The sequence below is a fragment of the Grampus griseus genome (assembly GCF_964374135.1).
Source record: "Grampus griseus genome assembly, chromosome: 2".
Classification (NCBI taxonomy): domain Eukaryota; kingdom Metazoa; phylum Chordata; class Mammalia; order Artiodactyla; family Delphinidae; genus Grampus; species Grampus griseus.
This window is the reverse complement of record NC_139018.1, coordinates 11,755,338-11,781,773: the sequence shown is the minus strand read 5'-3', so window position 1 is coordinate 11,781,773 and position 26,436 is coordinate 11,755,338. Positions and strand designations below refer to the sequence as shown.

The window sequence follows — 26,436 nt, the reverse complement described above, 5'->3', positions numbered from 1 at the left end:
GCTCAACAAGGCACCAGACGACGCTTGTTCCCACAGAGGAGAGACGTTGAGTGAGGACACTGGGGCACAGCAAGCTTTGTGGGTGGCCCGGTTAATCAGGGAAGGCTTTCGGGAGCAGTGGCTCAGGGAGGGTCCCAGTGTGAGCTGGGAGCAGTAGTGTGAGCTGCTCCATTCCTAATAACCCCAGGCAGCCCACAGGCAAGGGTCCTGGAGGTGGACAGAGAAGGTTCCGGTGCCTGGACTTGCCACCTCACTTTCCCTCACTGCTCACCTTGAGCTCATCCTTTCACTCGGGGCTGAGACCTGAAGTCTGGAGCTGCTAGTGAGGGTGTCTTTCCGTCTCCAGGGTGCCTGGTGCCCCACCATGTTGCCTTTCTGAATCATAGAGCCATCCATGGACAGGAGGGTGGAAACGCTTCCTCCGTACAGCAGGGGGCTCTGAGGCAGGTAGAGACACCATATACTGGGTGCTTATTAGATAGCAGGCACTCTGCCGAAGTCATGTGGGCAGTTCTTTCATTAATCCTTTGAGGCACTGGGCCTACGGTAGCTTCAGCCATAAGGCTACTGTTGTTTATCTAATGAGAAATATGGAGGTTTGGGGTCTAGGGCTGGTTTAGCAGTCCAGTGATGTCTTCAAGACCCAGGTCCTTTCCACCTTTCTGTTCCTCCATCTTCAAGGTTAGCTTTTGTCTTCTGTTTGTCACCTCACGGTTACAGAATAGCAGCTGCAGCTCCAGCCATCTCACCCATTTAAAAGCAGGAGGTCATGGGCAAAAGGCTTTCTTCTCTTAGGCTCAGCCTTTTTGTCAGGGAACAGATGTTTTTCCAGATACTTTATTGGCTACCCCTGACTGTGAGGGAGGCTGGGGAAGGGGGTGAGTGGCAGAGGGGAACAGAAGAGCCATGATTGGCTTTGACCAAACAGGATTCATCTCCTGAGGCAGAATGCACTGCTCCCAGGCCAGAATTGTGGTCAGTTAGCCAGGAGAGGGAGGGGAACTGGTTCTCAGGGGGGCTGACTCTTAGCGACCATCACAGGCAGGAACTATCATGATGCCATTTTGCAGAGGAAGAAGCAGCCCCAGAGCAGTCACACAGCTCAAGAGTAGCCGACTAAGGACTGACCTCTGAGAGTCTGGCTCCAGAGATCGTGGGCTAAAGTCTTCCACAGAAGGGCCCAAGGCTCGATGCTCTGGACCTTCCCCTTTCCCTCCCTCTTTGCCAGTCTTCTTCCTACACTGTATTCTCATCTGTACAAGGGGTAAAATATTCTAAACGCCAGGGAGGGAGTTGCTGCAAGGTATCTAAAACCTCTAACCAGGTGCCTGGCATAAAACACATGCTCAGTTGGTGGGTTGGCTGGGTTGGAGGACGTGTACTATAATGGTCACAACCCTGATCTGAAGGTCACTGGCCTTGCATTCTTGTCCTGGCTCTGCCACGAACAAATAATGTGACCTCAGGATGTCTTTTTGCATTTCTGGGTCTTGGTTTCTTTGGCTATAGAGTGAGGAGCTGGACATACCCGTGGCTTTCAAACTTCCCCACCAAGCTCTGGGGACCCCTCAACAGCACCTCATAGGAGGAAGAGAGGAGGGGGGTATCCAAAGGATGAGGTCCCACCTCCACATAACCCATAGCTGTAGCATTGCCTACTGTGGCATAACGAACCGCTCCAAAATCCAGTGGCTTAAAACAGCCACTATTCAACTTTCTCAGGATTCTGTGGGTCAGCAGTTTGGACTGGGTTCTGCTGAGTGGTTCTTCTGCTGGTCTCTCCTGGGGTCAGTCAGGCAGCTGCAGTCATCTGGCCAGCTGGCCAGAGATGGCCTTGCTCCCCTGTCTGGCGGTTAGTACCAGCTATGGGCTGGGCCTCACGACTCCAGCGGGCTCACTCAGCCTTCTTCACATGACAGCTGTGGTCCAACAGGGTGAGCATGGAAGCAGACATGCCTCTTAAGGCCTAGGCTTAGCCCGCCACAGAGTCACTTCTGCTACATTCTTTTTTTTTTTTAAATATTTATTTATTTGGTTGCATTGGGTCTTTTAGTTGCGGCAGATGGGCTCCTTAGTTGCGGCTCGAGGGCTCCTTAGTTGTGGCTCGAGGGCTCCTTAGCTGCGGCTCACCACCTCCTTAGTTGCGGTATGTGGGCTCCTTAGTTGTAGCATGTGAAGTCTTAGTTGCAGCATGCATGTGGGATCTAGTTCCCTGACCAGGGCTCAAACCCAGGCCCCTTGCATCGGGAGCACGGAGTCTTAACCACTGCGCCACCAGCGAAGTCCCCGATACATTCTTTTGGTTAAAGCAAATCCTAAGGCCACCCTTCCAGGTGCAGGGAAATAGACCCCACCTCTCGATGGGAGGAGCTGCAAAGAATTTGTGGCCATTTTAATCTACCGCATAGGTGAGTGATCTTTGAGTCCGTTTTCCTATCTCTTTGTTTGGAAAAAAGATACATAATAATAATCGTGTTAATAGTTATCATTTATTTGTCAAACAAGATTATGCAGATAAAAATCTTAGCATCTGGTTTAGTGCTCAGTAAGTGGTAGCAGTCTGTAATAAGTATCAAGTGCATGCTCTATGCCAGGCGTTTATATATGTGACCAGCAATTCTCATAGCAGCCCTGAGAGGTGGAGATGATTATTCTCAGGCTCAGACGAGGAAATCGAGACCAGAGGAGTAAAAGTAACTTGCCTGCAGACCCACAGCTGGTAAGGAGCAGAGCTGAGCTTTGAGTCCCCCTGCAGCTCTAAAAAGTGGGCTGCAGGGGGTAGAAAGAGAAGTAAGAGGGGCTTGGAGAATTTGCACATGGACCCCCTCAAGGGTGCTGGAGAAGGAGCTCTGGGAGGCACACCCAGCCCGTGAGCCCCCTGGGTGCTCACCTGCAACAACCATCACGGGCAACATCTCCTTAGAGGATAAGCAATGGACACCTGGTGGGGGAGGGGTGTGATAGGGACACAGGCAGTTCACTCAGATGCCCTTCTCCTGGCACTGGCTTTGCTGAACTCTGCTGGGTTTAAGCATGGGAGATGCACCTTAATCTAGAACGCTTTGTAGGAGTTACCGGTCTGCATACGTTCTCGCAGTGAGCCGCACGGCGACACTGTTTTTGAGGTGCTGTCTGTGGCTACTTCCTAGAAGGGACCCTGTGACTAGCTGAGGTGCTAAACCTCCCTAAAGGGGAACGTGGAACAGACCATCTTATTCCGAAGGACAGTGGCCAAGGCAGACCACTGACTGGGGTTCTGCCCATAGCAGGCACCTGTCAGTGCCCCCTCCCCGACTGCCATCTGGGCGGGAGAGGTCAGAGGACTCCTCTAGCCTCTGTCCCTGCTCCTCCCCCCAAACCCCCAACCCAGAACCTTATCTTGGCTTTTCAGATAAGAGCCCCAGGACTTGGCCACGGCAGAAGGAAGTGCTACAGGAGGCTCTGTGGCCATGCTGAAAGGGTGGGTGTTGGACGCTCAGAACTGGGAACCTGAGCCCAGCCTGGGGACTTTCCACCCCCGTCTGCACCCCTGGCCTGTAGTGAGTAGATAACACAGACTTGATGGCAAGAGATAAGGGAGATGTTCTTGGCGACACCTGGGTCTGCATCTTCTGCACTTCCTGTTTGCGTGGCCTTGGGTTTATTTAACCTCCCTGTGCCCTGAGTCTTCATCCATCGGAAGGAATGGTAGTAGTGCCTGCTTCCTGGGGCCGTGGGGAGAGCTGGTGATGCCGAGCGTGAGGTACTCGGCCCGGAGCGCAGACGTCAGCCGCTCTTTTCAGCTGCTGGCTCCTTACCCTCCGCTGCGCCACACCCTCAAGGAAGTCCCTTCTGGGTTTTTTTCACAGCAAACACATGTGGTAGACCGATCCCCAGTTCTAGACGGAGCCCGAGACTGGGAGACTGAGGAGTATCAACCAGCCATGGGGAAGGAGGGCGGAAGCAGATGGAGAATTAATCCTCAGTGAGCATCGGTGGAGACACGTGTATCCCACTGGGTGCTTTCCTATGCAGCGTCTCATTTACCCTTCCAACACGGAGGCGTGGGGCTTTGGTTTCATTTCTTGTTTCTGCTGGGTGGTCGTGGGTGTTATCCCCACTTACAGCTCAGAACACTGAGGCTCGGAGAAGCCACAGAATTACCCAGGGCCACAGAGCTCACGGCTGGCTGCTCTGGGCCCTCTGGGAGCCCAAGAAGAAAGGCAGATTGTGAGAGACTGTGACTCTCCCCGCAGCTGGAGGAGTTCCTGTCCGAGAGCTCTCATCTCCTTTCTTTCTGTCTGTGGAACGGGAGGGTGGAGAACGGGGTCCATGTCTCAGCGGAGTGACTAAGTCCAGAAATAGTTGCGTGCTGGGTGTGAAAGAGCCAATTAGACCGCAAGGCGGCATTGCTGGAGGTCCCAGTTGAGGCTGGCGACCATGATTTGTCATTGCAGTCACCCTAGAGAGAGATCAGTGGGGGTCAGGTAGTCCAGGAAGAAGTTGACCATCAGTGGAGTAGGCAGTCTATGTCGTCCTGCGGCCCCGGCCGTCCACTCGTCTCTCACTCGATCTCTCTGACAAAAAGTCCATCCTTAGGATAGGTATCCTTACTGTCTTGTTTTATTCTCTTGTATTTTCTTTTGGAAAGAGAAATGGTTGGTGGCATCTGCCTTAATGGGTCATGACCCACAGTTTGAAAAACACTGCTTTCCTTCCTGTGCCATTCCTGACGCTCAGGGTGGCGAGGGGCCACTCTGCTACGTGCATGTGCTTCTGAACCAGTGACCTGGCTTGTGTCCCTCACACATGTGCCCTACAAGGATAGAAACCCCCAGTTTGTTTTCAGTTGAGGGGAGCGCCAGCCTCAGCTCCTTCCCGGTCAGGGTCAAGGATCCAACGTTGCTGTCTGCCTTCCCAGGGACACCACCGGCTCCCGCTCGGGCCTCGCTCCCTGTGCCCGGCTCCCCAGAGTTCCAGCAGGGGGGACCCCGGCAGCAGCCGAGAGTTCCCTTATTCCACACTCACTCCCACATATGTTCACTCACACACATTCACACACTTGCACACACTCACTATGCTCTGGGCGACAGTTCTCTGATACCAGTTGGATGTCCTACAATTCAGTTCAATTCTGACATGACTACCCGAAGCGAACACAGACCCCATAAGTTAAAGGGAAGGTCCCCAAAAGACTGCTCTCGCTGCAGATGCCAGACACTCGTGGGGTCCCTAGGCTCCCTACTCTTCTGTCTGACTTGGTCACAAACGTGACCCCTCTTTAGGTTTGATAATCTGCTAGGAAGACCCAGAAAACTCACTGAAAGCACTATGCTTATGGTGACAGTTTGAATATAAAGGATACAACTCAAGATCAGGTGAATGTGAGACACGGGGGTGAGGTCTGGGCTGGGGAGGGGGACACGGAGCCCCAATACCCTCTCCCGATGGAAACCGGGCACGCACCCTCCCCACGTGTCAGTGTGTTCACCAGCCAGGAGATTAACTCATTGCCCGGTGCTTGAACTCAGTCTGCAGTCCCTCTCCCCTTTCCAGAGGTCAGGGTGGGGCTTCGGGTTCCAACCCTCTAGAATTATGCGACTGGCTTTCGGGGGCAGCCCCTCCTTTAAGGTCCCACTTGAGCCGACTGTTAGCATAAACTCAGGTATGGCCCAAAGGGGCTCTTTATGAATTACTAAAGACCCCCATCACTCAGGAAAATCCAAGGGTTTTAGAAACTCTGTCCCAGGAGCCAGAGACAAAGGCCAGCTGTATTTTTTATAGCACCCATAGGCTTACTGTCTCTCACACACACACACACACACACTCATTCTCTCTCTCTCTCTCTCTCTCTCTCACACACACACACACACACACACACACACACACTCCCTCACACATGCTGGGTCCCATGGACCTGATGGGTAGGCGGCAGCTCGGCCTTGGATCTCTGAAGAGAAACCAAAGTGACCCCTTTTCTTGGAAAGACGCGTTCCTGGGGGCAGTCCAGGTCCAGGTGGACGCATCAGCTCACAGCAGGCGAGGCTGTGCTGGGACTGCAGAGAAGCGTCTAGAGGAGAGCTGGCCTCCCGCTGGGTCCCCTAGGAGGGCCGTCCTTCCAGGTGGGGCACCAGCACCCCCGCCCAGCTCGCATTTCTGCCCCAGAAGCCTCTCTCCCGCCTTCCTCTATCCGCTGGGTTCTCAGGCTCTCTCCACCCTGCCCTGCACGAGGAGAGGGGCCGGCAAACTCATTTCTGACCGCGGTTCAATGACTGATGGGTGCATTGTGTCCCTGCTCCCAAGAGGCACTCTCACGGAGAGCAGACACGTAAGCCAAGAGACTGCCCTCTGGGGGCCAGGCGCAGGGCAGCCGAGGGCTCAGGATCTAGATCCGAAGGGCCTGAGCTCAGATCCCAGCTCTGTCATCCTGGACATTACCTGCCTCTCTGTACCTCAGTTTCCTCATCTGTAAGATGGGGATAATAATAGCATCACCCTCTCATATGAGAATTAAGTAAGATCATGGAATCTGATGAACTGGGGTTAAGGCTTGGATAGAGGAGGGAAGCGATATGTGTTAGCTGCTACTAGTCAATAATAACGATATTATTATAATGTTTTATTGACAATTATAATGACATTGTATTAACAATTATAATACTATATAGCAATATCATAATAATAATAGTAATCAATAACAATGGCGGGTAATTTGAGGCATCACCCAAGGGGTGGCGGGACAGTGCGCCTTGGCGGGGGAAGGGGAGAAGCACCATCTCTGTGCTTCTCCAGAGCCTGTCACATCCTCTGGAGGCCCCAGTGGCCCTGCTCCCCAGTCTTCTCTCAGCATCTTTGGCCAGACTTCCCAAACTCTAGACCGGGCTCTTGGGGCCTGAGTGGGAACGGCTTAGACCCCTCGTGGGGACGAGGGTGGAGGGGAGGGGGGACGCCATGACCAAGTCCTTTCTCAGGAAAGGAAGGAGTGACCCTTCCTGGGGGGAGGACCAACCCTCTTCCTCTTCCCCAGGGGGAGCTGTGCCCCAGGAGGTTGGGGAGATCCCAGAAGGTGTCTGTCATCACCTGGAAGAAGGGACGAGCCTGGGTGGGGCCAGTGGAGACTAAAAAGAACATTTTAAAACCACACGGTCTATGAAAGGAATCAGGGGTCCCCTCCCCCTGATGGCCACGGGGAGGGCACTGCCCCAGGGCTGCTGTGGGTGTAAGAGTGGAAAACTTCAGAGTCACAGTCCCCTTAACTGAGCAGAACCGTCGTTCAGAACAGGAGAAGTGAGAGTGAGGCGTCTGTAAACGCCCTGGCTCTGGTTTAGACTTCGGTAGTGCTGGGTTACTAGAGCACAGACAGGTCCCTGGGGCTCAGAAGCATCGTTTTGTTTTTGTTTTTAATTTATTTATTTTTGGCTGTGTTGGGTCTTCGTTGTTGCATGTGGGATTTCTCTAGTTGCGGTGAGCGGGGGCTACTCTTTGTGGCAGTGCGCGGGCTTCTCCTTGCAGTGGCTTCTCGTTGCGGAACACAGGCTCTAGGCGCGTGGGTTTCAGTAGTCGTGGCACGAGGGCGCAGTAGTTGTGGCTCTTGGGCCCTAGAGCGCAGGCTCAGTAGTTGTGGCACACGGGCTTAGTTGCTCTGCGGCATGTGGGATCTTCCTGGACCAGGGCTCGAACCTGTGTCCCCTGCATTGGCAGGCGGATTCTTAACCACTGCACCACCAGGGAAGTCCCAGAAGCATCGTTTTCGACTAGAGTAAACCCACAGGAGAAGAAAGGGCAAGTCCCTCCCTGGGCAGGATGTATAGAACAGAGAGGGGCTGCATAGCGTGGGGTCTGGAGCATGGACACCAGCGTCCAGGGCTGAATCCCAGCTCTGCCCCTTTCAGCTGTGAGGCCTTGGCCAGGCAAAGCCTCCAGGGTATGTCCTAGGGGCCAAGCCCATATGGGTATTTCCTCAGTTGATCTTCACACCAGCCCGAAGAGCCAGGTCCTGTTAAAGTCAGAGAGCGCCTCAGTTTCTTCATCTGTGAAGTGGGGATAACAGCAAAACTCACGTCACAGGGTTATTGAGAGAATCAAGCAAGTGAATATATGCAAGGTATTCATAACAGTTCCTGTCACAGAGAAAGCTGTGTATATTAGTTATTAGTTATTTTTGTTTCCATGGGGGAAAAATAGTGTGAATTGACTAATATTTATGATTGTTTCCAGCAGCCTCCCCCAGGGCATACATGCTGGGGTGTGAGTTGAAATTCAGCCCGTCCATTTGAGCTTTTCTAAGCGTGACCCTGGATCACTGCCTGTACCAGATTAAGCTGATTCCAGACCCGCTCCCCTCCCCCAACTAACCAGCATCTCAAGGGACGGACTCAGGAATCTGCACTGATTTAGTTGACCCCCCTCGATGGACAAATGAGAAGTTGAGACTCAAGGAGCCAGGGCACATGGACCACGTGACACATGGCTCTTGGGGCAGAGCCCCTAGTTCTACCTCGAGATGCTAGACTCCCCCACCTTGCCTTTTTGTTTCTGGAACATTCCAGATGACTTCCATCTCACTCTTGTCCTTCTAAATAACCTGCCCCCCAAATCTTTGACTCATGGAGTTCCCCCTTCCTCCACTGCAGACGTTCCTGGTCCGCCGGGACAGCAGCTTGAAGCACCCGGTGCTCTGTGTGCACTTCCCTTCCCCAAACGAGAGCTCATCCGCGGTGCTGGAATACACCATTAAAGAAGAAAAATCGAGTGAGTACCATGTCCCCGTTCTGCCTGGAGCCACACAGCAGCGGCAGATGCTACGCCCTGTAACCACAGACCCTCCTCCCAGGCCAGAGGGTCTAAAATTAGAAGAAGGGGGAAGGTTTCATCCGCTGAAGTTGTTTGGCCCGGTTTGTTCTGAACTCGGTTTATCACTCAAAGTCAATGCGAGTTTCCACTCACCCATGTCACAGGTTGATGGCTGTGCTTCCTCAAGGCCTCTATGAAGTCTCCTCTTGTTAGGTCATGGTAGAGAAAGGGAAGGAAAAGAGAGGACATGTCTGGGCCCCTGGGTCCTAGTGACAGCTCAGCACACACTCAAACCATGATCTTGGACAAGTCACTGAACCTCTCGGAGCCTCGGTTTGCTCATCTGTCAAATGGATATAATAGTCACTTCCCGTCTGTATCACAGGGCCTTTGTGAGGGTCAAATGGGCAAGCACTTTGAAAGACAAAAATCCTGTGTGCGCCCAGGGCTGCCAGGAGCAGGCTTGAGCCTCCGTGGAAAAATGTTTGGGGACCCCCAAACAAGGGTGGGTTTGTACGCAATTGAAAGGGTTTGGGCTTCCGAAGCCCCTCCTCTCGTGGGCCAAGCCAGGTATTAAGATCCAAAAAGCTTGTTGAAAGAATCTGTAGGCTGTTCCAAGCACCGGCTTAGATCCTCTTACAGATCGATCCAGGGATGCCAGAAGCTTTTTACTCTTGGTTAGCAGCAGAGCGACAACATTTAAAGAAGGTAAAATATTTAAGTATTTTATAAGTATTATAAGTGTATGATAGAAATATATACTTTAATCATATATTTGCATAATTAAATGTTATATAAATATAATAAATATTTTAAAAATATTTTAGGGTGCTTGTTTCTCAAGAGACACTTGTGCCCGACACTGGGAAGATGCAAAGATGAAAAAGACAGAGCTCTGGCTTCAAGGCTCTCCCAGTGTAGTTGGAGGGTGGGGGGCAAGGTGGGTGGGAGAGACACAGATCTCAACACTTGCTGTGCAGTGTGACAGATGTAACTGCACAGGGACCTCTGGCCGAGGGGCACAGAGGATGCAGACCACGGTGGGAAGGATTCCGGGAGGGTGTCAAAGAGGAAGGAATACAGGCTGGCTCCGGAAGCGTGAGGATATTAGTTCAATTAAATGCTGCTTTTCTAGCTCCAGAGGTAGAGGAGAAAGCAAAAGCAGGGGCAGTTTCCCGTTCTTGCCATACACTGAATGGGTGAAACAGTTCACTCATTTGTGTATTCAACAGTTGATTATTAAGTGTCTGCTCTGTGTCTCAGGAGCTGTTCTACCATTGGGGACACAGCAGGGAACAAAACACAGTCCCTGCCCCTAAACAAACGTGGAGAGTCATGCTATGGAGAACACATAAGTGGGAAGATTAGCCAGCTGTTGCAATAACAACAAAAAATGTAATGGGTTAAACCCAGAAGGGGCTAGTTTCCCAGTCATGTGCAAGGTTCCTGGTCAGTGTGGAAGGCTCATTCAGGGACCCCATCTGGAGCACGCAGCCCCCAGTTTCTTGTGGTTGACTCCATGCCATAGGCTGGAAGGCGAAAGAGGAGGCTTGTGGGCAGGTCTTACCTCAATGCCTGAAAGTAGGTGTGTCACTTGTGCTCACATTCCATTGGCTAGAACTTGCTCACATGGCCACACCCAACTGCAAGGGAGACTGGGAAATGTGGTCCAGACACCTGTCCAGGGAGGCGCAGAGGGCCTGAATCTTGGTGAACTGCTTGGAGTCTGCTCTCTGGGTAAGGGGTAAGGAGTGTGTGGGGTTGTTAATTTATACAGCAACCCTTAATGACTCCTGCCTTACAGCATCCAGCGGGGAAGACAATGTAGGGATCTCAGAGAGGAAGGAGAGTGTTACAGTTTCCCCAGACCAAGCATATAGCGTTCTCTGATGACTGCAGAAGGGGTGAGGTTGTTTGGGGCACCTGGGGCGGCACAGACCCCGGGTGTGCTTTTGATCTCCTGGGAGAAGAGACAGCCATCAGCCTGTCTGCTTATGGTCTTGTGCAGTCCTGCTGCTTATTGAGAGTAGCCAGGCTGTCGGGGACTTCGCTGCCCAGACACCAGGTATCTACAATCCTTTAGAAGTCCAGGAGCCAGTTGTGCTCTTGAATTTCAACACTAACATTAGGAACGTAGCTGAAAGCAGGTAGTTGCATTGTGCTGAGCCTGTTTCACGTCAGCATGTGCTCTAGAAATGGAAGGAGGGAGCGTCGCTTCAAGGGAAGGCTGACCAGGGCGGCTTCTTGGAGGAAAAGGGAGTTGGGCTGGACTGACGGAACGTCTGGAAGTTCTGCTTCCCTCCTTTGTCCCTGTGCTTCTTTCTCCACGTCCCTGCCCCATCTCCAGGGTAATCTCTTCTAGGTCTGCCCAACCCAGCGACAACCTGGCTGCCCCAGGCTTTTGGAACTTGGTCAGGAAGCCTGCACAAGCTCTCTCTACCCCATGCAACCAGGATGTCATGTCTGGCTATGTGTCTCATTTCTGATTAGGAGCCCAAGGAATAAACCAAGGTGTTCGGGATGGAGGAAGCTTCCTTCCCTGGTTTCCTGTCTTCCTCCCATTTTCCATTTTTCATTTTTAAACCTTTAAAAATTTACGCTCAGCTTAGCTAAAAAGAGCAAACCAAACATCCTTTGTGAAACATAACTGTTCCAAATCACGATTCATGTCCATTCACTGTAACTACACAGATGCCATAAGTTTGCATGTGTTTCATTTCGCTTTTTTAATTTTACTCCACTGCTCCCCAAACCTCAGACCCCTGAGATCTTCCCCCAGAGAAACCAGACAACAGCAAGAAATCAGCAGGTCGTGTGTTTCTTTGCCATGTTGCTTCGCTGCTTCAACCTTTGTCCTACCTTTCTGTTCAGTACCTGCCTCCTGAACGTGGTGTTTGGGCATGGACCATGGAAGCCACACAGCCTGTGTCGGATCCGAGCTCTGCCTTTTACCACCTGTGTGACCTTGGGCACCTTGCTTAACCTCTCCAGGCTTCTAAGATGGGGGTGATAACGGTGCCTGCCTCCCAGGGTGCTGGAAGGAGGAGTTAGTGTGTCTGAAGTGCTTAGGGTGGGTGGTACCCAGAGCACCACAGAGGGTCATAATTGTGTTGTTGTTCTTGCTGTTATAATTGAGCCTCCTGCAGGATTAAAGCAAAAGGAGGAGTGGAATAAGCCGACACACAGGGTTCCAAGGCTCTGGGTAAATCACAGCCCAGCGTGTGGGGCCTGCCTTCTAGTCCCTCATGGGAGGAAGGAGCCACCAACTTCCTCAGTGCTCCCGTGGCCATGGTGGCTGCGGCGGGGGGATGGCCTGAGGAGGAAGTGGGCAAGGGAAAGGCCCAGAGCCTGGAACCGGGACCTTTTGCTGGGGTTCCCCACACAGAGCTGAGGCGAAGGAAGGAGACAAGGGGATCCCCCGAAGTGGCTGGTCAGCCTCATCTGTGACCCCACTCCGTTTGCTCTGAAAGGGAAAGACCCACGTGGACCACCTCTGGGCTTCTGTGTGCTTGGGTCATCCTCTAGTTCCTTGGGAAGCGTTTCTTGGCAAAACTCTGAACCAGTCAGCTCAGGCTGGTTATGGTGTGGTGACAAACAGCCCTGCACTGCAGTGGGCTGCACACACACAGCACTGCACACACAGTAATGTGAGTGTATTCCCCACTCACGTCACCTGTCAGCTGAAGCTCTTCACAAAAACATTTCACTCTGCAATCCGGGCTGAAAGAGCAGCACCCAGCTGGGGGCAGAGGGAAGGGAGAGAAATGGCAGAATGCCAGGAGGGCAGCCGAAAGGGTTTACTCAGAGGTGGCAGGTGTCACTTCCCATCACATTTCATTGGCCAAGCAGGTCAGATGGCCAGGTCAGACTCCATGGGATGGAAAGTATGATCCTCCCGCCAGCATGTGACTAGCAGGGAGGGGTAGCGACTATTTTGAACAACTGTTACCATCTACTGCATCCCCGATCCCCTTCTGTGCTGCACCAAGGTGACAAGAAGGCTTTGCGCCGTCTGGGTCACCACTTAGCTTCATCAGGGACCCTCAGAGGCCAGATGTGTGTCTGGCGGGTGGGGGCAGAGAACCAGCAGAAGAGACTGGCTCAGGGGATATAGGAGATGAAGGAGCAGGACACGGGGTAGATGGAGGCTAGTCCCGCCTCCAGGCTCAGCCCTGCCCCTTTATAGCTGAAATTAGCCACCTGGCTGGGGCACACTAGCTACTTTTTCATTAATCTGCACCCTTGAAGATGGTGGCAATGACACATTCATGGGATGGCATTTTCCTGCTGGCCGCCAAATAACAGAAAACCAGTTGGCCCCACCTGTAGAAGAGGAGCTGTGAGACAGCGGCGGATGGTGTGGTCTGGCCCCTACAGGAAGTGACTGCCTGGTACTTGGCCTGAGCCACTTGGCCGAGTTTCGGGGGGCAACCCCACTTCACTCCCTGCCTGTTCCCTATGCTGGACTGACCCCTGGTTTTAGAAAGGCTGGCCTGTCGAACTCAGTTAGGATTTCTTCTTGCCTTGAGCAAATCTCCCAGTCTTAGGGCTGAGGTTTTAGGCCAAGTAGTTGAATTGGATAGATACACTTGCACTTGGGAATGGAGCCCACCTCATGGGCACATGCGGTGAATGTTGTGTTGATTGGTGTCGATGATTATCACCGCTGGACTGGGGGGACCTTTTAAACGAAGGAGGGGAGAAATTCTAGATGAGTCCTCCTGGGCAGTAGAGATCTGTATGTACAGGAGGGCAGAGTGTCACCCAAATTGCCTTTGAGGTCCACACGGGAGATTTGCTTTCTGTGCTCTTGGGTTTGACCCTTTCACCAACTGACCCATTATCCTAGAATGAGATTGAACCTGTATTTGGACCAAAATGTATGAAGTCCATAAAAAGGTAAGGAATGATTATTATTAAAGTCAGGTTGGTGTGGAGAAGGCAAGTTCTTGATATTTTATCAGGGAGCAAGTATTGCCTCGTGAGTGAGTCTTGTGCTCTTGTCAGTGCAAACCTCTTTTGAGAGCCTGAGCTTTGGAAAGGCTGACAGTTCTAGGTTTTTATTCTGTCCCTGTCGCCTTCCAATATCAGGCAGGTTACTTAACGTCTCTGTGCTTCGGTTTCCTCATTTGCAAAATGGGAAGATCTGCAGCACAGCTTTTGGAGGATTGATGAGTGAACTCGGGTAGGGACGTGGGACAGTGTTGCCTGGCACAGAGGAAGCACTCAGCATCGTGCTATTGTGACTTAGAATAAGAAATATATCCATGGTCTTCATTCCCTGGCACAGAGCTCCTAAGATCTTTGAAATTTCCTAAGTGACAAGAGCCATAACTGTGTCTTGAGATTCAAAACAAGCCCTTTCAACCACACCTGAGTTCATGTCCATGTGGTGACTTTTGGAAAGTGCCTAAGGATGGGGGCTGGTTGCCAGGGAGACCAACCCTACGATTGGAGCTTTGGAACTTTCGGTTCCACCCCCAACCTCTGGGAAGGGGAGAGGGGCTAGAGGTTGAGTCAATCACTGATGGCCAATGAATTGATCAGTCATGTCTGTGTAATGGAGCCTCTGTAAAAAACCCAAAAGGACTGGATTCAGAGAGCTTCCTGTCGGTGAACACACGGAGACTGGGGAGACTGATGCGCTCAGAGAGCACGGAAGCTCTGCACCCCTTCCTGCATACCTTGTCCTATGCATCCTTTCCATCTGGCTGTTCCTGAGTTATAACCTTTTATATAAACCACTGATCTTGTGAGTAAATGGGTTTCCTGAGTTCTGTGACTCACTGTAGCAAATTAATTGAACCCAAGTGGTTGGAACCTCCAGTCTGTAGCCGATTGGTCACGAGCACAGGTGACAACCTGGACTTGTGATTAGTGTCAGAAGTGGGGGGCGGAGCCGGAGGGGGGGAGTCTTGTGGGACTGAGCCCTTAACCCGTGGGATCTGACACTGTCTCCAGGTACATGGGGTCAGAATTGAGTTAAATTGTAGGACACCCAGCTGGTGTTGGAGAATTGCTTGGTGGTGTGGAAAAAACAGACATTGGGATTGCTGTCAGGATGGAAGTAGCTCTAACATCCTAGTGTTGTCTCCTGGACAAAATGAAGACGTTTATGCGGAAAAGCTATCACAGTGTCTGAGTGTAGTAAGCACTCAATAAATACTAGCAGTTATAATTAGCTGTTGAGTAACAGGCAGCTCAGACCTCAAAACCATCACTTCCTTCAGCACCTTGCTTCTGCAGGACTCCTCTGAGAAGTTAATTCATTCTGCTTATCTCACATTGGTCATTACCCATGGAGGTTTTGGTTAAAAAAAAAAAAAAAAACTAACCGCAGTTTGTATCTTTCTGTTTTCAGTAATTCCCTTTTCAGCCTCCAAAATTGGGGTTGGTCCAGGAAAAACTTACATCACCAGCTAGTTTAACTCCAAGAACCTGATTGTAAAACTTTGGTGAATTTGTTTCTGTTTTTTTGAAAATAGATTTTGAATCATAGTGGTGCATATATTTTTTAGCCTTTCTTTTTCACTAAAACATTTTATTATGAGCTTTCTCTGTGTTATTAAACATTTCAAAGACTTTATATCCAATGAACTGCGTGCTGAATGACACTTACGAAGGCTCTGTAAGACATGGCCCCTGACATTGGCCCAGTGGTGAGACAGACACACACGCATTTAACCAGAAATGCAAGCCAGACAGTCCTAAGTGCTAGAACGTAAGTGCGCGCTTTGAGAGTACCAGGAGTTTGTCCTGCTCTGAGACAATGGAACACGGCGGGGAGGTTTTGACAGAGCTGGGAGGAGGATCTAGGACACATGGCCTTGGAGCAAGAGAAGAGGGAAATGGGTTGAGGGGGGAGGGGATGTCTCATCCCAGCACCAGGCCCTAGTGAGTGGCCTCAGCCTGTGTGTACAGTGACTGCCGCCTTCAGGGCCTTTGCAGCTTCAGAAAACGTGTCTAAGGGAAAACAGTCCAACTCAACTGTTGCAGAGAGCTGGGGGCCTCTGCACAGCTACCCCTCTTCTAAGGGTGACTACAGAGGGGTCAGGCACCCCCTGGGCTTCCTGTCACAGGAAAGCTCTGCGTGTGGATTATTCATATTTGTGTCTGGAGCTCCCACCTTCCTTTCCAGCTGTTTCTGCCTCCTTCTGCCACCCTCCATGAATAGCTGCTTTCTGGAAGTTCTCTAGCCAAAAACAGATTTATACTGATGTGTGAAAGACTAACACCCCCGTAAAGTACTGCTCCCGGCCATGAGGGTGCGCATCGCAGTTGAAATAAAGTTATTGTACTGATGTTACAGGGGTGGAGCACCAGGCCTCAGCCAGCAAAGAGTGGGAGTTAGTTTGTCCTGGCTGCCCTGAAATAGCAGAGCAGGGGGCACCTGTTCTAGTTAAGGCGCATCTGGCCTCCAGCATCCTCCCACGCCCACCACCCACCCAGGCTGGCTGACTTTCCGAGGAGACTACTTAGGTTGACGGTGAAGTTTCATGATGCATCTCTTTTTTTTTTTTTTTTTTTTTTTTTGCGGTACGCGGGCCTCTCACTGCTGTGGCCTCTCCCGTTGCGGAGCACAGGCTCCGGACGTGCAGGCTCAGCGGCCATGGCTCACGGGCCCAGCCGCTCCGCGGCATGTGGGATCTTCCCGAACCGGGGCACGAACCTGTGTCCCCTGCATCGGCAGGCGGACTCTCAACCACTGTGCCACCAGGGAAGCCCTCATGATGCGTCTCTTGCCTGATCTCGCCTGTTTGGGGCAGTCTCTCCTAGGTTATCTCCACGTGGAGGCCCCCCTTCCCAGAAGAGGAGCAATGCCTGCATCCCCATCTGGCACCACCTGCCCCCTTTCTCTTCTCCTCCTCTGCACTCGCCGTGTCACCCCACCTCTGTGCTGTTCTCAGGGGCTCGAAGCCCACTCCTCCGGGCCTGTCAGTTCTTCTCATTATTCTTTGTTGTCCATTTCATATTTTCATGTCTTACTTCCCTAGCTGGCTGAGAGGGTAGAGCTTGTGTCCGATACAATATCCGTGGTCCCCATAGCCTAGCAGAGGGCAGGGCCACCGCTCAGCTGGTTAATCACACCTCACACTTGTGCAGAGAGACGGCCTGGTCTGGAAAGACTGAGAGAGTGGGCTTTGAACCCAATGGACCCAAATTGAAACCCACCCCTTTGCTTTCATCAGCTGTGAGGTCTTGGCAACATTGCTCAATCCTCTACCTCACTAAGCCTTGGTTTTCTCATCCGTGAAATGGCTTCATAACTGTAGCGATGACTAACTGGAACTGCATACAGTAGGTGCTCATGAAAAGTTAATTGCCTCTTTCCCTTCTCTGACTGCCCACCTTCACCCTTGGCATAGGTCTTGGGGTCAGAAAACCTGGATTTGCATTTAGTTCTTCTGCTTAACTAGCTCTGGGAACTCAAGCAAGGTGTTTGACTCCTGGGCCTCACTTTCATCAACCACAAATAGGGTTAAAAATGCCTCCAAGGGGCTTCCCTGGTGGCTCAGTGGTTGAGAGTCCGCCTGCCAATGCAGGGGACGTGGGTTTGTGCCCCGGTCTGGGAAGATCCCACGTGCCGCGGAGCGGCTGGGCCCTTGAGCCATGGCCGCTGAGCCTGCACATCCGGAGCTTGTGCTCCGCAACAGGAGAGGCCATAGCAGTGAGAGGCCCGCATACCACAAAAAAAAAAAAAAAAAAAAAAAAAAAAAAGATGCCTCCAAGGAAATTGTTATGAGGAATAGACAAGAAAACATATCTGTCAATTTGATTACTATGTGTCTTGGAATGTTCCTCCTTGGGTTTCTCCTGCCTGGGACCCTCTGCACTTCCCGGCTTGGGTGGCAGGGAAGTTTTCGACTATAATCTCTTCAAATATTTTCTCGGGTCCTTTCTCTCTCTCTTCTCCTTCTGGGACCCCTATAATGCGAATGTTGGTGCATTTAATGTTGTCCCAGAGGTCTCTTAGTCTGTCCTCATTTCTTTTCATTCTTTTTTCTTTATTTTGTTCCGCAGCAGTGATTTCCACCATTCTGTCTTCCACGTCACTTATCCGTTCTTCTGCCTCAGTTATTCTGCTATTGATTCCTTCTAGTATATTTCTCATTTCAGTTATTGTATTGTTCATCTCTGTTTGTTTGTTCTTTAATTCTTCTAGGTCTTTGTTAAACATTTCTTGCATCTTCTCCATCTTGCCTCCATTGTTTTTCTGAGGTCCTGGATCATCTTCACTATCATTAGTCTGAATTCTTCTTCTGGAAGGTTGCCTATCTCCACTTCATTCAGTTGTTTTTCTGGGGTTTTATCTTGTTCCTTCATCTGGTACATAGCCCTCTGCCTTTTCATCTTGTCTATCTTTCTGTGAATGTGGTTTTTGTTCCACAGGCTGCAGGATTGTAGTTCTTGCTTCTGCTATCTGCCCTCTGGTGGATGAGGCTATCTAAAAGGCTGGTGCAAGCTTCCTGATGGGAGGGACTGGGTGGTGGGTAGAGCTGGGTGTTGCTCTGGTGGGCAGAGCTCAGTAAAACTTCAGTCGTCTTGTCCACTGATGGGTGGGCCTTGTTGGTTGTTTGGCCTGAGGCAACCCAGCACTGGAACCTATAGGCGCTTTGTTGGGGCTAATGGTGTACTCTGGGAGGGCTCACGCCAAGGAGTACTTCCCAGGACTGCTGCTGCCAGTGTCCTTGTCCCCACGGTGAGCCACAGACACCCCCTGCCTCTGCAGGAGACCCTCCAACACTAGCAGGTAGGTCTGGTTCAGTCTCCTTTGGGGTCACTGCTCCTTCCCCTGGGTCCTGGTGCACACAAGACTTTGTGTGTGCCCTCCAAGAGTGGAGTGTCTGTTTCCCCCAGTCTTGTCAAAGTCCTGCAGTCAAATCCTGCTGCCCTTCAAAGTCTGATTCTCTAGGAATTCCTCCTCCCGTTGCCGGACCCCCAAGTTGGGAAGCCTGACATGGGGCTCAGAACCTTCACTCCAGTGGGTAGACGTCTGTGGTATGATTGTTCTCCGGTTTGTGAATCACCCACCCAGCGGTTATGGGATTTAATTTTATTGTGATTGCACACACACACCCCATCTCACTGCAGCTTCTCCTTTGTCTTTGGATGTGGTGTATCTTTTTTGGTGATCTCCAGTGTCTTCCTGTCAATGGTTGTTCAGTAGTTAGTTGTGATTCTGGTGCTCTCGCAAGGAGTGAGCGCACATCTTTCTGCTCTGCCATCTTGAACCCAGTCTCAAGAAAACATATTCAAACATATCTAAAACCTGGCAGAGATGCAAGAGTGAGCTGAATACTACTGCATCCATTCATTCACATGTATACATAGCTAGCATCTGTTGAGCCCTAAGCTCAGATAAGACCAAATGCTGCTCTTAAAAGGGTCACTTGGGTAGCTGAGTGGGTTGAGGCAAGAGTGGAAGAAACAAGGCCAAGTGCTTTCGCGAGCGCTTTGTAGTTCTCACGGCATTCCTGTGCAGAGTCTTGCTCTGGGAGGGGCGCCCCATATTCAGGACTCCTAGGGAGATGTTCCTTCCTGTACCCCTGAGCCAGGGATACTTCCTGTATCCCTGAGGGAGCTTGGTACAGGAAGCTCCCTCTGTGCAGCCTGACCTAGAATGTTCTCCCTGTGCCTCTTCCTCTACTGAGTTATGACATGGAATATTTATTGAGAACTTTGCTGGGTACAGTGAGAGATTCTAAGGAAGTGGGATGCTGAGAGCAGCCATTCCCTGAGCCCTTTATATGAATTAACTCATTTAATCTGTATATCAGCTCTAGGATACAGACACTATCATGAGGCAGATTATAAATAGCTGTGCTTTTTTCGACACTCCTCCCATCAAGAGGTGGGGGGCTATGGCTCCTCTCCTTGAATCTGAGTCAGGCTGGGACTGCTTTGGGCAATAGAATAAGGCCAAAGTGACACTATGCCAGTTCCATGTGCAGCTTTTTAGAGAACTGGCAGCTTCTGCTTGGACTCTGGGAGCCCTGAGTTGCCATGTAAGAAGTCTGATGACTCTGAGGCCACCATACTGGAGAGGCCCAGAGATATATGGACAGGGAGAGAGGCCCAAGGAGGCCTACTGAGTCTAGCCTTCCAGCTATGCTTGCCAAGGCACGGGCATGATTAAAGGCTTCCTGGACCCTCTGGACCAGACCAGTCCCCCGCTGAGTATCAGCAAGTGACCTAGTCAGTGCTAGGAGCAGCAGAAGAGTCTTCCAGCAGAGCCCTGCCCAAATTCCTGACCCAGGAAATCATGAGCTACAATAAGATGGTGGTTGCTTTATGCCACTAAATTTTGCAAGTAGTTTATTGCACAGCAGTAGATACCAGAACAAGTACTGTCCTATTTTACAGTTGAGGAGACTGAGGAAAAGAGAAGCTAAGTGGCTTGCTCATGGTCACACGCTAGTAAGTGGCGGGGCCAGGATTTAAACCCCAGCAGCCTGGCTCCCCAGCACGTTCTTGGCACTGTGTCATACTACTTGCTCTTAACTTGAAAACATGGCTCTGCTCTCAGGGAAACTTCTATCTCCTTTGGGTGCAAGGATCACACACACTACATAATTAGAGAATCGCGTGAGACATTTCACTTAATTCTTTTACTCAATTTAAGAACACTAGACCCTAGGGATACAGAGGTGATGACATTAAGAAAATGTTAGGATTTTACTGCCCTCAGAGGAAGGACCCCACCCCACCCCAACGCTGGAAGAGGGTGAGTGAGACCCCAGGGGGCCACCTCTGGGGAGTGAGGACATGTGAGCTGTGTCTTGAAGGATGAATGGAACTGTCCCGTTTGGATGAGGGAGGAAGAACATGTGAAGTGGTGGGACGGGATGTTCAAGGACTTGGAGTTTCAGGATGTTGGGGTCCGTCCAAGGGACGTGGTGTCAGCTGGAGTGTAAGGTGTGCGGAGGGAGGGACAGGCAGAGAATGGGACCACTGGCCAGAGCTGATCACAGTGGGGCGTGCACCCAGGTCTTGCCGCTCAGCCTTTATCTAAATGGCCACAGAGAATGGGGCCAGGCTGGGGGCGGTGGGGAGGAGATCTGACGCTCCTTTTAAATAGAAGTCCCGTGCCACTGGGGGCAGCATGGAGGCTGGAATGCAGGGGAGACCCCCGGGGGCGGACACCAGAGGGGACTCGGCAACGATTTAGGGGCAGCATGTGGGGCGTGGAGAGGAGGGGCCCCGGCCAGAGATATCCAGGAGGAAGACTGACAGCCCAGCTGGCAGAACTGGTTGAGGAGGGAAGAGGATCCTATGTGTGGGGAACCTGTGGCAGCGTCACCCCAGATCCAGGGGAAGGGTGGTTGGAGGGGGTGACAGCAGGGAACACGGGAAGCCACCATGCCAGCGAGAAAGAAACCCTCCACCATCACCCCGGTGCCTGGAGCAGCGCCTGGCACATAGTAGGTGCTCAGTAAATATTTGATGAATGCAAATTGAATAAACCCCTGGGTCCAGGCCTCTGGACGGAGGGCAGAGCCCGGGGTAGAGATCTGAGAGTCTCCAGGGGTGAGATGCTAAGCCTGCATTGTCCCTCTGTGGTGGTCATGTCCTGTGGGTTCAAGAGGCCCGTTTCCACCTCTGTGCTTAGAGATAAGTCCACTCTTCTTACTGGGCGGTAAAAGTGCCATGTGGTAGTTAAAGGGGAACTCGAATTAGATGACGGGCTAGAGAAACCTAAGACTCTGAATCTAATTGCCGGAGGACTTTGAGCCCTGACCCCCAGTAGGTCACGGGAACATCCCTGTGCCCACAGAGATGCTTCTTGCGGCGGCAGCGGCGGCAGCAGTCGTGTCCCTTTCCCTGTCCAGGGGCATTTATGATGATTCAGGAGAGCTCCCAGCCCTGTGCCTGCCGGGGATTTGGGGAATGGGGGCGGTCTCCTGCATTCAGAGCCAGTGAGGAAATAGAGGGTCAGAACACCAGCCTTCCTACTGATGGACTGATTTGAAGGAAGCAGTTTGACCTACAGCTGAATTCAAGTGCCCTAGCATCACGCCCCTCATGGAATTTGTTCCCTGAAACCGCAGGCCTCCCCCTGGCAAGGGCCAAGCCTGCCCCGGGGCGCTTACACCAGGGCAGGTGAGAAGATAGCTGCCTCCTGAGGCCAGCTGGCTGGGTCTTTACCAGCAGGTGTTTCAGTAGCATCTCAAAGCAAGTGAAATGTCGGTTGACTTGAGACCGGTCCCTTGTTCTTGACTCCACACTCAGTGGCTCTGCGCTGCTGGGGAAGCGGACTGGAATGTGATTCCTGTGAGGCTGAGGTCGTGGATTCTGAGTCCTAGCGGACACTCCGGTCTGGCATTCAGTTCCGTTCCAGCGCTGATGTCGGGCACCCACCACGTGCGGGCAGCTCTAGGTGTCGGCATCCACAGGGCCCCTGGGTTCCTGCCGGTTGTCCTAGGAGCACAAGCTGGTTCTCCCTCTGGTGCTGGGTTTCTGAAACTCAGCACTCGACATTTGAAGCTGGATCATTCTTTGCTATGAGGGGCTGTCCTGTGAACTATAGTATGTTTAGCAGCATCCCGGGCCTCTGCCCACTAGATGTCTGTAGTACCAACCCCTCCCCATCCCCCCCAACAACCTAAGATGTGTCCATGCACTGCCACATGTGCCCTGGGGTAGATTTGCTCCTGGTCAAGCACAGCCGACTAGTTCGGCAACCATGAGCCACGTGAGACTACTGAACACTACAGATGTGGTGAGTCTGAATTGAGATGAGCTATACCAGATTTTGAACACTTCGTATGAAAAAAAGAACGTGATGTGTCTCAGTAATTTTTTTATATTTACGGTTTGTTGAAATGATACTATTTTGAATATGTTGCGTTAAATAGAATATATTATTAAGATGAATTTTACTATTTACTTGTTTCTGTTTACTCACATGGCTATGAGCAAATTTTAAATTGCACACGTGACTCGAATCATATTTCTACTGGACAACAGGGTCTAGACAGCCAGCGGCCTGGTGTGCTGGGTGAGGTCACGGGCTGCAGAGTCAGGCTCGCTGCAGGTCACATCCTGGTACCACTTCCCAGCTCTGTGACCTTTGGTGAGCCACTTAACCTCTCTCGGTCTCACAGCTCTCATAAGTGGCAGTCACATTCTTCTAGACCGCAGATAAAAGTTCCGAAACTCTGAGGTGGGATGAACCTTATAAGCTCCTGAAGTTGAAGCTGGGTTGTTTTCTGGGTGGGGTAGTTTCTCGATGGGTCCTCCGGTGGCCCTCGGGGCTGTTCTTGCGATCAGGGTGGTGCCCTGGGCCACCTCCCTTTCCGCCTGTCCTTTCTGCTCCCAGAGAGAGCCATGTTTGTTCATGATGGGTACAATCAAAGATGCCTCCCCGCCCCTACAGTCTGAGTAGAGGAGCTGGCTGATTGCTTTCTCAACCTTGCAGCCCGTTCCCTGTGGGTAATTCAAGCCCTGGGATGGCGGGCCTCTGCTCAGCATCTCTCCTCCACCCCTCCCTGTTCCTTCCCCCCAAACACCTCCCTGTTTCTTACTCTTTATTTAGTCTTCCCCACCATTTGGCAATTCGCACATCTGTCCAATGTCTCCCCTTCTGTTTCGGCATCTGAACCTATAAATAGTTCCCAGGCAAAGTCCCATCTGCATTGTGACCATTCATCCTGTATTCCTTTTCCCAGACCGAAATCCTCATGTACACGGTTGCTAAATACGGAAGTGCACCATCCAATGAGAGGAATCTCTTATTACAGCTTGGACAGTGTGGTGGCAGTGGCTGCAGATGTGGCTGCCAATGTGGATTCAGAGATAAGGCTTTCAATAATGGCAAGACCGGTTAAACACAGGGGGTGATCCAGGCGAGGCCCTGGATCTGGGAAAGAAGAAAGGGCTGGCCCTTGCTTTCTGGGATCTTCATTCTGGGCCAGAGTCAGGCCTGTGAACACATCATGATGAGGTGTAGTCATGCTCTACGTTGGAGCGTGTGTCCAGCGCTGGGGCCAGAGGGAAGGGAGCATAGTTCTGTGCAGGAAGCCCTCTCCGAGGGTAACACGGGGCCTGCCTGGTGACTGAGGAGGTGTGTGACCCATGGGAAGGTGTCTCTGTTAGCTGATAGGTGAGGGAGTCACACTGAGTGCATTTGGGTGTGAAGCACCGGGATGCCCTCCCTCTGCCCCACGCCACCTCTGCTGAACAAAAGGTGCCTAGTGCTCCAGGCTCCCAGGCTGGTGGTACCTGCTCATGGCTGGCTGTGCCCTCGGGCCAGTTACTTCAACTCTCTGAGCCTCAGTTTCCTTGCTTACGAGGATAATGGAGTTGCCATGATGATTAGAAATACAGAGGCTAGAACACAGTAGGCACTTGGTAAATGGTAGATGATATTATTATGGTGGTTGTTAAAACTTTGAAAACGATAACCCTCTGTTAGTAATCAAGAGGCTCAAATCTGAACAAAGCCCACACTGCGAAGTTGGAAGAAGGGGGCAGAGCAACAGTAGTCCAGGCTCAAGATCTAGATTCCAGAGAGCAACAGAATCGAACTGCAGAAAACACCCAGGCCAATCCTCTTTCACTGGTGCTGCTCACCTTCCCTGGACTCAGTTTCCCCATCTGTGCAGTGAGGGAGTTTGAACCAGAGCTGGCTCTAAGGGCCCTTTCATTCTGACTTTCAATAGTTCCCCATCCACTGGGAGGCATAGTTGAGTGTGCTTGGGTCTAGTCGGGGCAAATTTGGGGTGTGGTAGAGAACTCAGTAAAAAGACATTGCTTCCTTTTACATCCTAAAATTGTTAAGATGAAATCAAGAGGAGATTGCACCTTATGCCGAGAACAACCAGCATAGATGGCCATGACTCATACCCAGGGCTGCCATGGACAGTTGCCCAGCTTGTGCACTGCTCAAAACTTCCGGGTAGGATTAAATCCGGCTGACATTCTGCTCGTCAGGTTGTGCAGTTTTGTGCAGGGCTGCAGCCACCTCTTTGCTCCCTTGCCAAACGCTGTAATGGGGCACTGGGAGCATGTGGAAGTGGCCCCATGCTTGGGCCCCTGGCCATGGCTGCTAGATCCTCCCGTGTTCCTTTCCCATTGGCCTCTAGTCAAAGGTACACAGGGCAAAGGTACACAGGGCAAAGTTGCCGTGCCCCAACTCTGAACAGAAGGCCCTGCAGCAAGTCCTGCCCCCAGGGGCCCATGGCTGATGGGGGAGACTGAGGGCTAAGGAGGGATAATGTACACTGAGAGGCTTCAGGGCTGGTGGGGCTGTGCGGGATTTACAGAGGACAGGCTGGTAAATAGACAGGGAAGGGACTCCAGGGCCAGCCAGTGAACCAGGGGCTAAGATGCCCACCCTGGACCAACAGTAAGAGCCAGGGACAGAGAAAGGGAACTGCTTTCAGCACATTTGCAGATCATCATCCTCTCCCAGGTCCCTGAGCTCTAACTCGCCGCCCTGCCCTCCACTCCCCACCCCAGACCTTCCAGACCTCTGTGTCATCTTTGGCGGAGGGGCTGCTATTCCTCCCTCAGGGCCTGCCTGTGGGGTACCACTCAGCCTCTGCACAGCCAGCGGCAGGGCCCGGGAGGGCCTCAGTTACTCGTATCCTCACTTGGCCGTTAGAGAAGTCAAGTCTCAGAGACTTGAAGGCTTTGGTCTCCAGGCTTGTGGGGGATGGAACCAGGAGCCCCTGCCCAGTCGGTACCGTCTAGGTTTGGGCTTTGCCTGGAACGGGAACAGGAGTTTGCCCCGCTCCGAGCTCCAGTCGTTGTATGGCTGGGCAGCAAGTCAGCTCCCAGAGCACAGGAGATCTGCTGCCTGGCGCTGGCCTGTTTGTTCTCACTTCTCCTGGCAACTCTCCTTCTGCTAGAGCCAGAGCTTCCGGAAGCCCTAGTCCAGCAGCACCCTTCCTTCTGGAGGGGGTAGAGCCATTCTCCCATTTCACAGGTGACCCAGCTGCACTGCAGCAGCATCTTGAAGTAAGTGGTACCAGAGCTGGGCCTGGAGTCATGGGGTCCCCTGGACTCCAGAGAAATTGCCACTCTCCCCACTTCCACCCCTGGGAACGGGGCAGGTAGTTTTCATCTGTCACAGAAAATTGGGCCTGATGATAGCAGCAAACAGTCCTTTTCCTCCTCAGCCACAAACTGTCCAGGTGGTGGCTCCCTTGGCAACCATGGTGTTGCCGTGCAGCGGTGGGTCCCACGAGCCAGAAGGCACCTGTGACCTTCCAAGTGGGGAAGGAGCTGAGGGAGCATGGGAGGGACACCTGGAAGAATGGGCCTGGCCTCACCTGTCCGGCCCGCAGGTGACCCCCCAGTCCTGCTCCAGGTGTGAACCACTCCCCAGCCTCTGGTCACATTGGCTTTCTATCCCCAGGCTCTGCACTCCTGGCCTTTTCTGTCAGGGACCCAGCTTGGTGACCTAGGGCCCCTTTTAGGAAGTGGGATCAGAATCCACTAGCATCTGTCTTCCAGCCCATTCAGGGTGATCCGTTTTAGAGAAGGTTGGCTCGACAGTGTCACATAAGGCTCTGGAGTGAGGCCACTTCCTGGGCCCAGACTTCCCCCAGCCAGATGTGACGGCCTTTTCTGAGAGGCCCGAGACCCCATCTCTTCTGCCAACACCGGCCCTTCCTGTGTCCCTCTGGGGACACTGTCCTTCCCGGGCAGTTCTCATCC

General features: G+C 52.1%; 1 protein-coding gene across 1 annotated transcript in view; it reads left to right on the top strand.

The window, feature by feature from the left end:
- Positions 1–26,436, top strand: part of RIN3 (Ras and Rab interactor 3) — a 117,466-nt gene that overhangs the window by 45,395 nt on the left and 45,635 nt on the right. Inside the window, exon 3 of the mRNA XM_082648792.1 lies at positions 8,613–8,730. Within this exon, the coding sequence (XP_082504918.1) occupies positions 8,613–8,730 (118 nt within the window). The remainder of the gene's footprint in view (positions 1–8,612; positions 8,731–26,436) is intronic.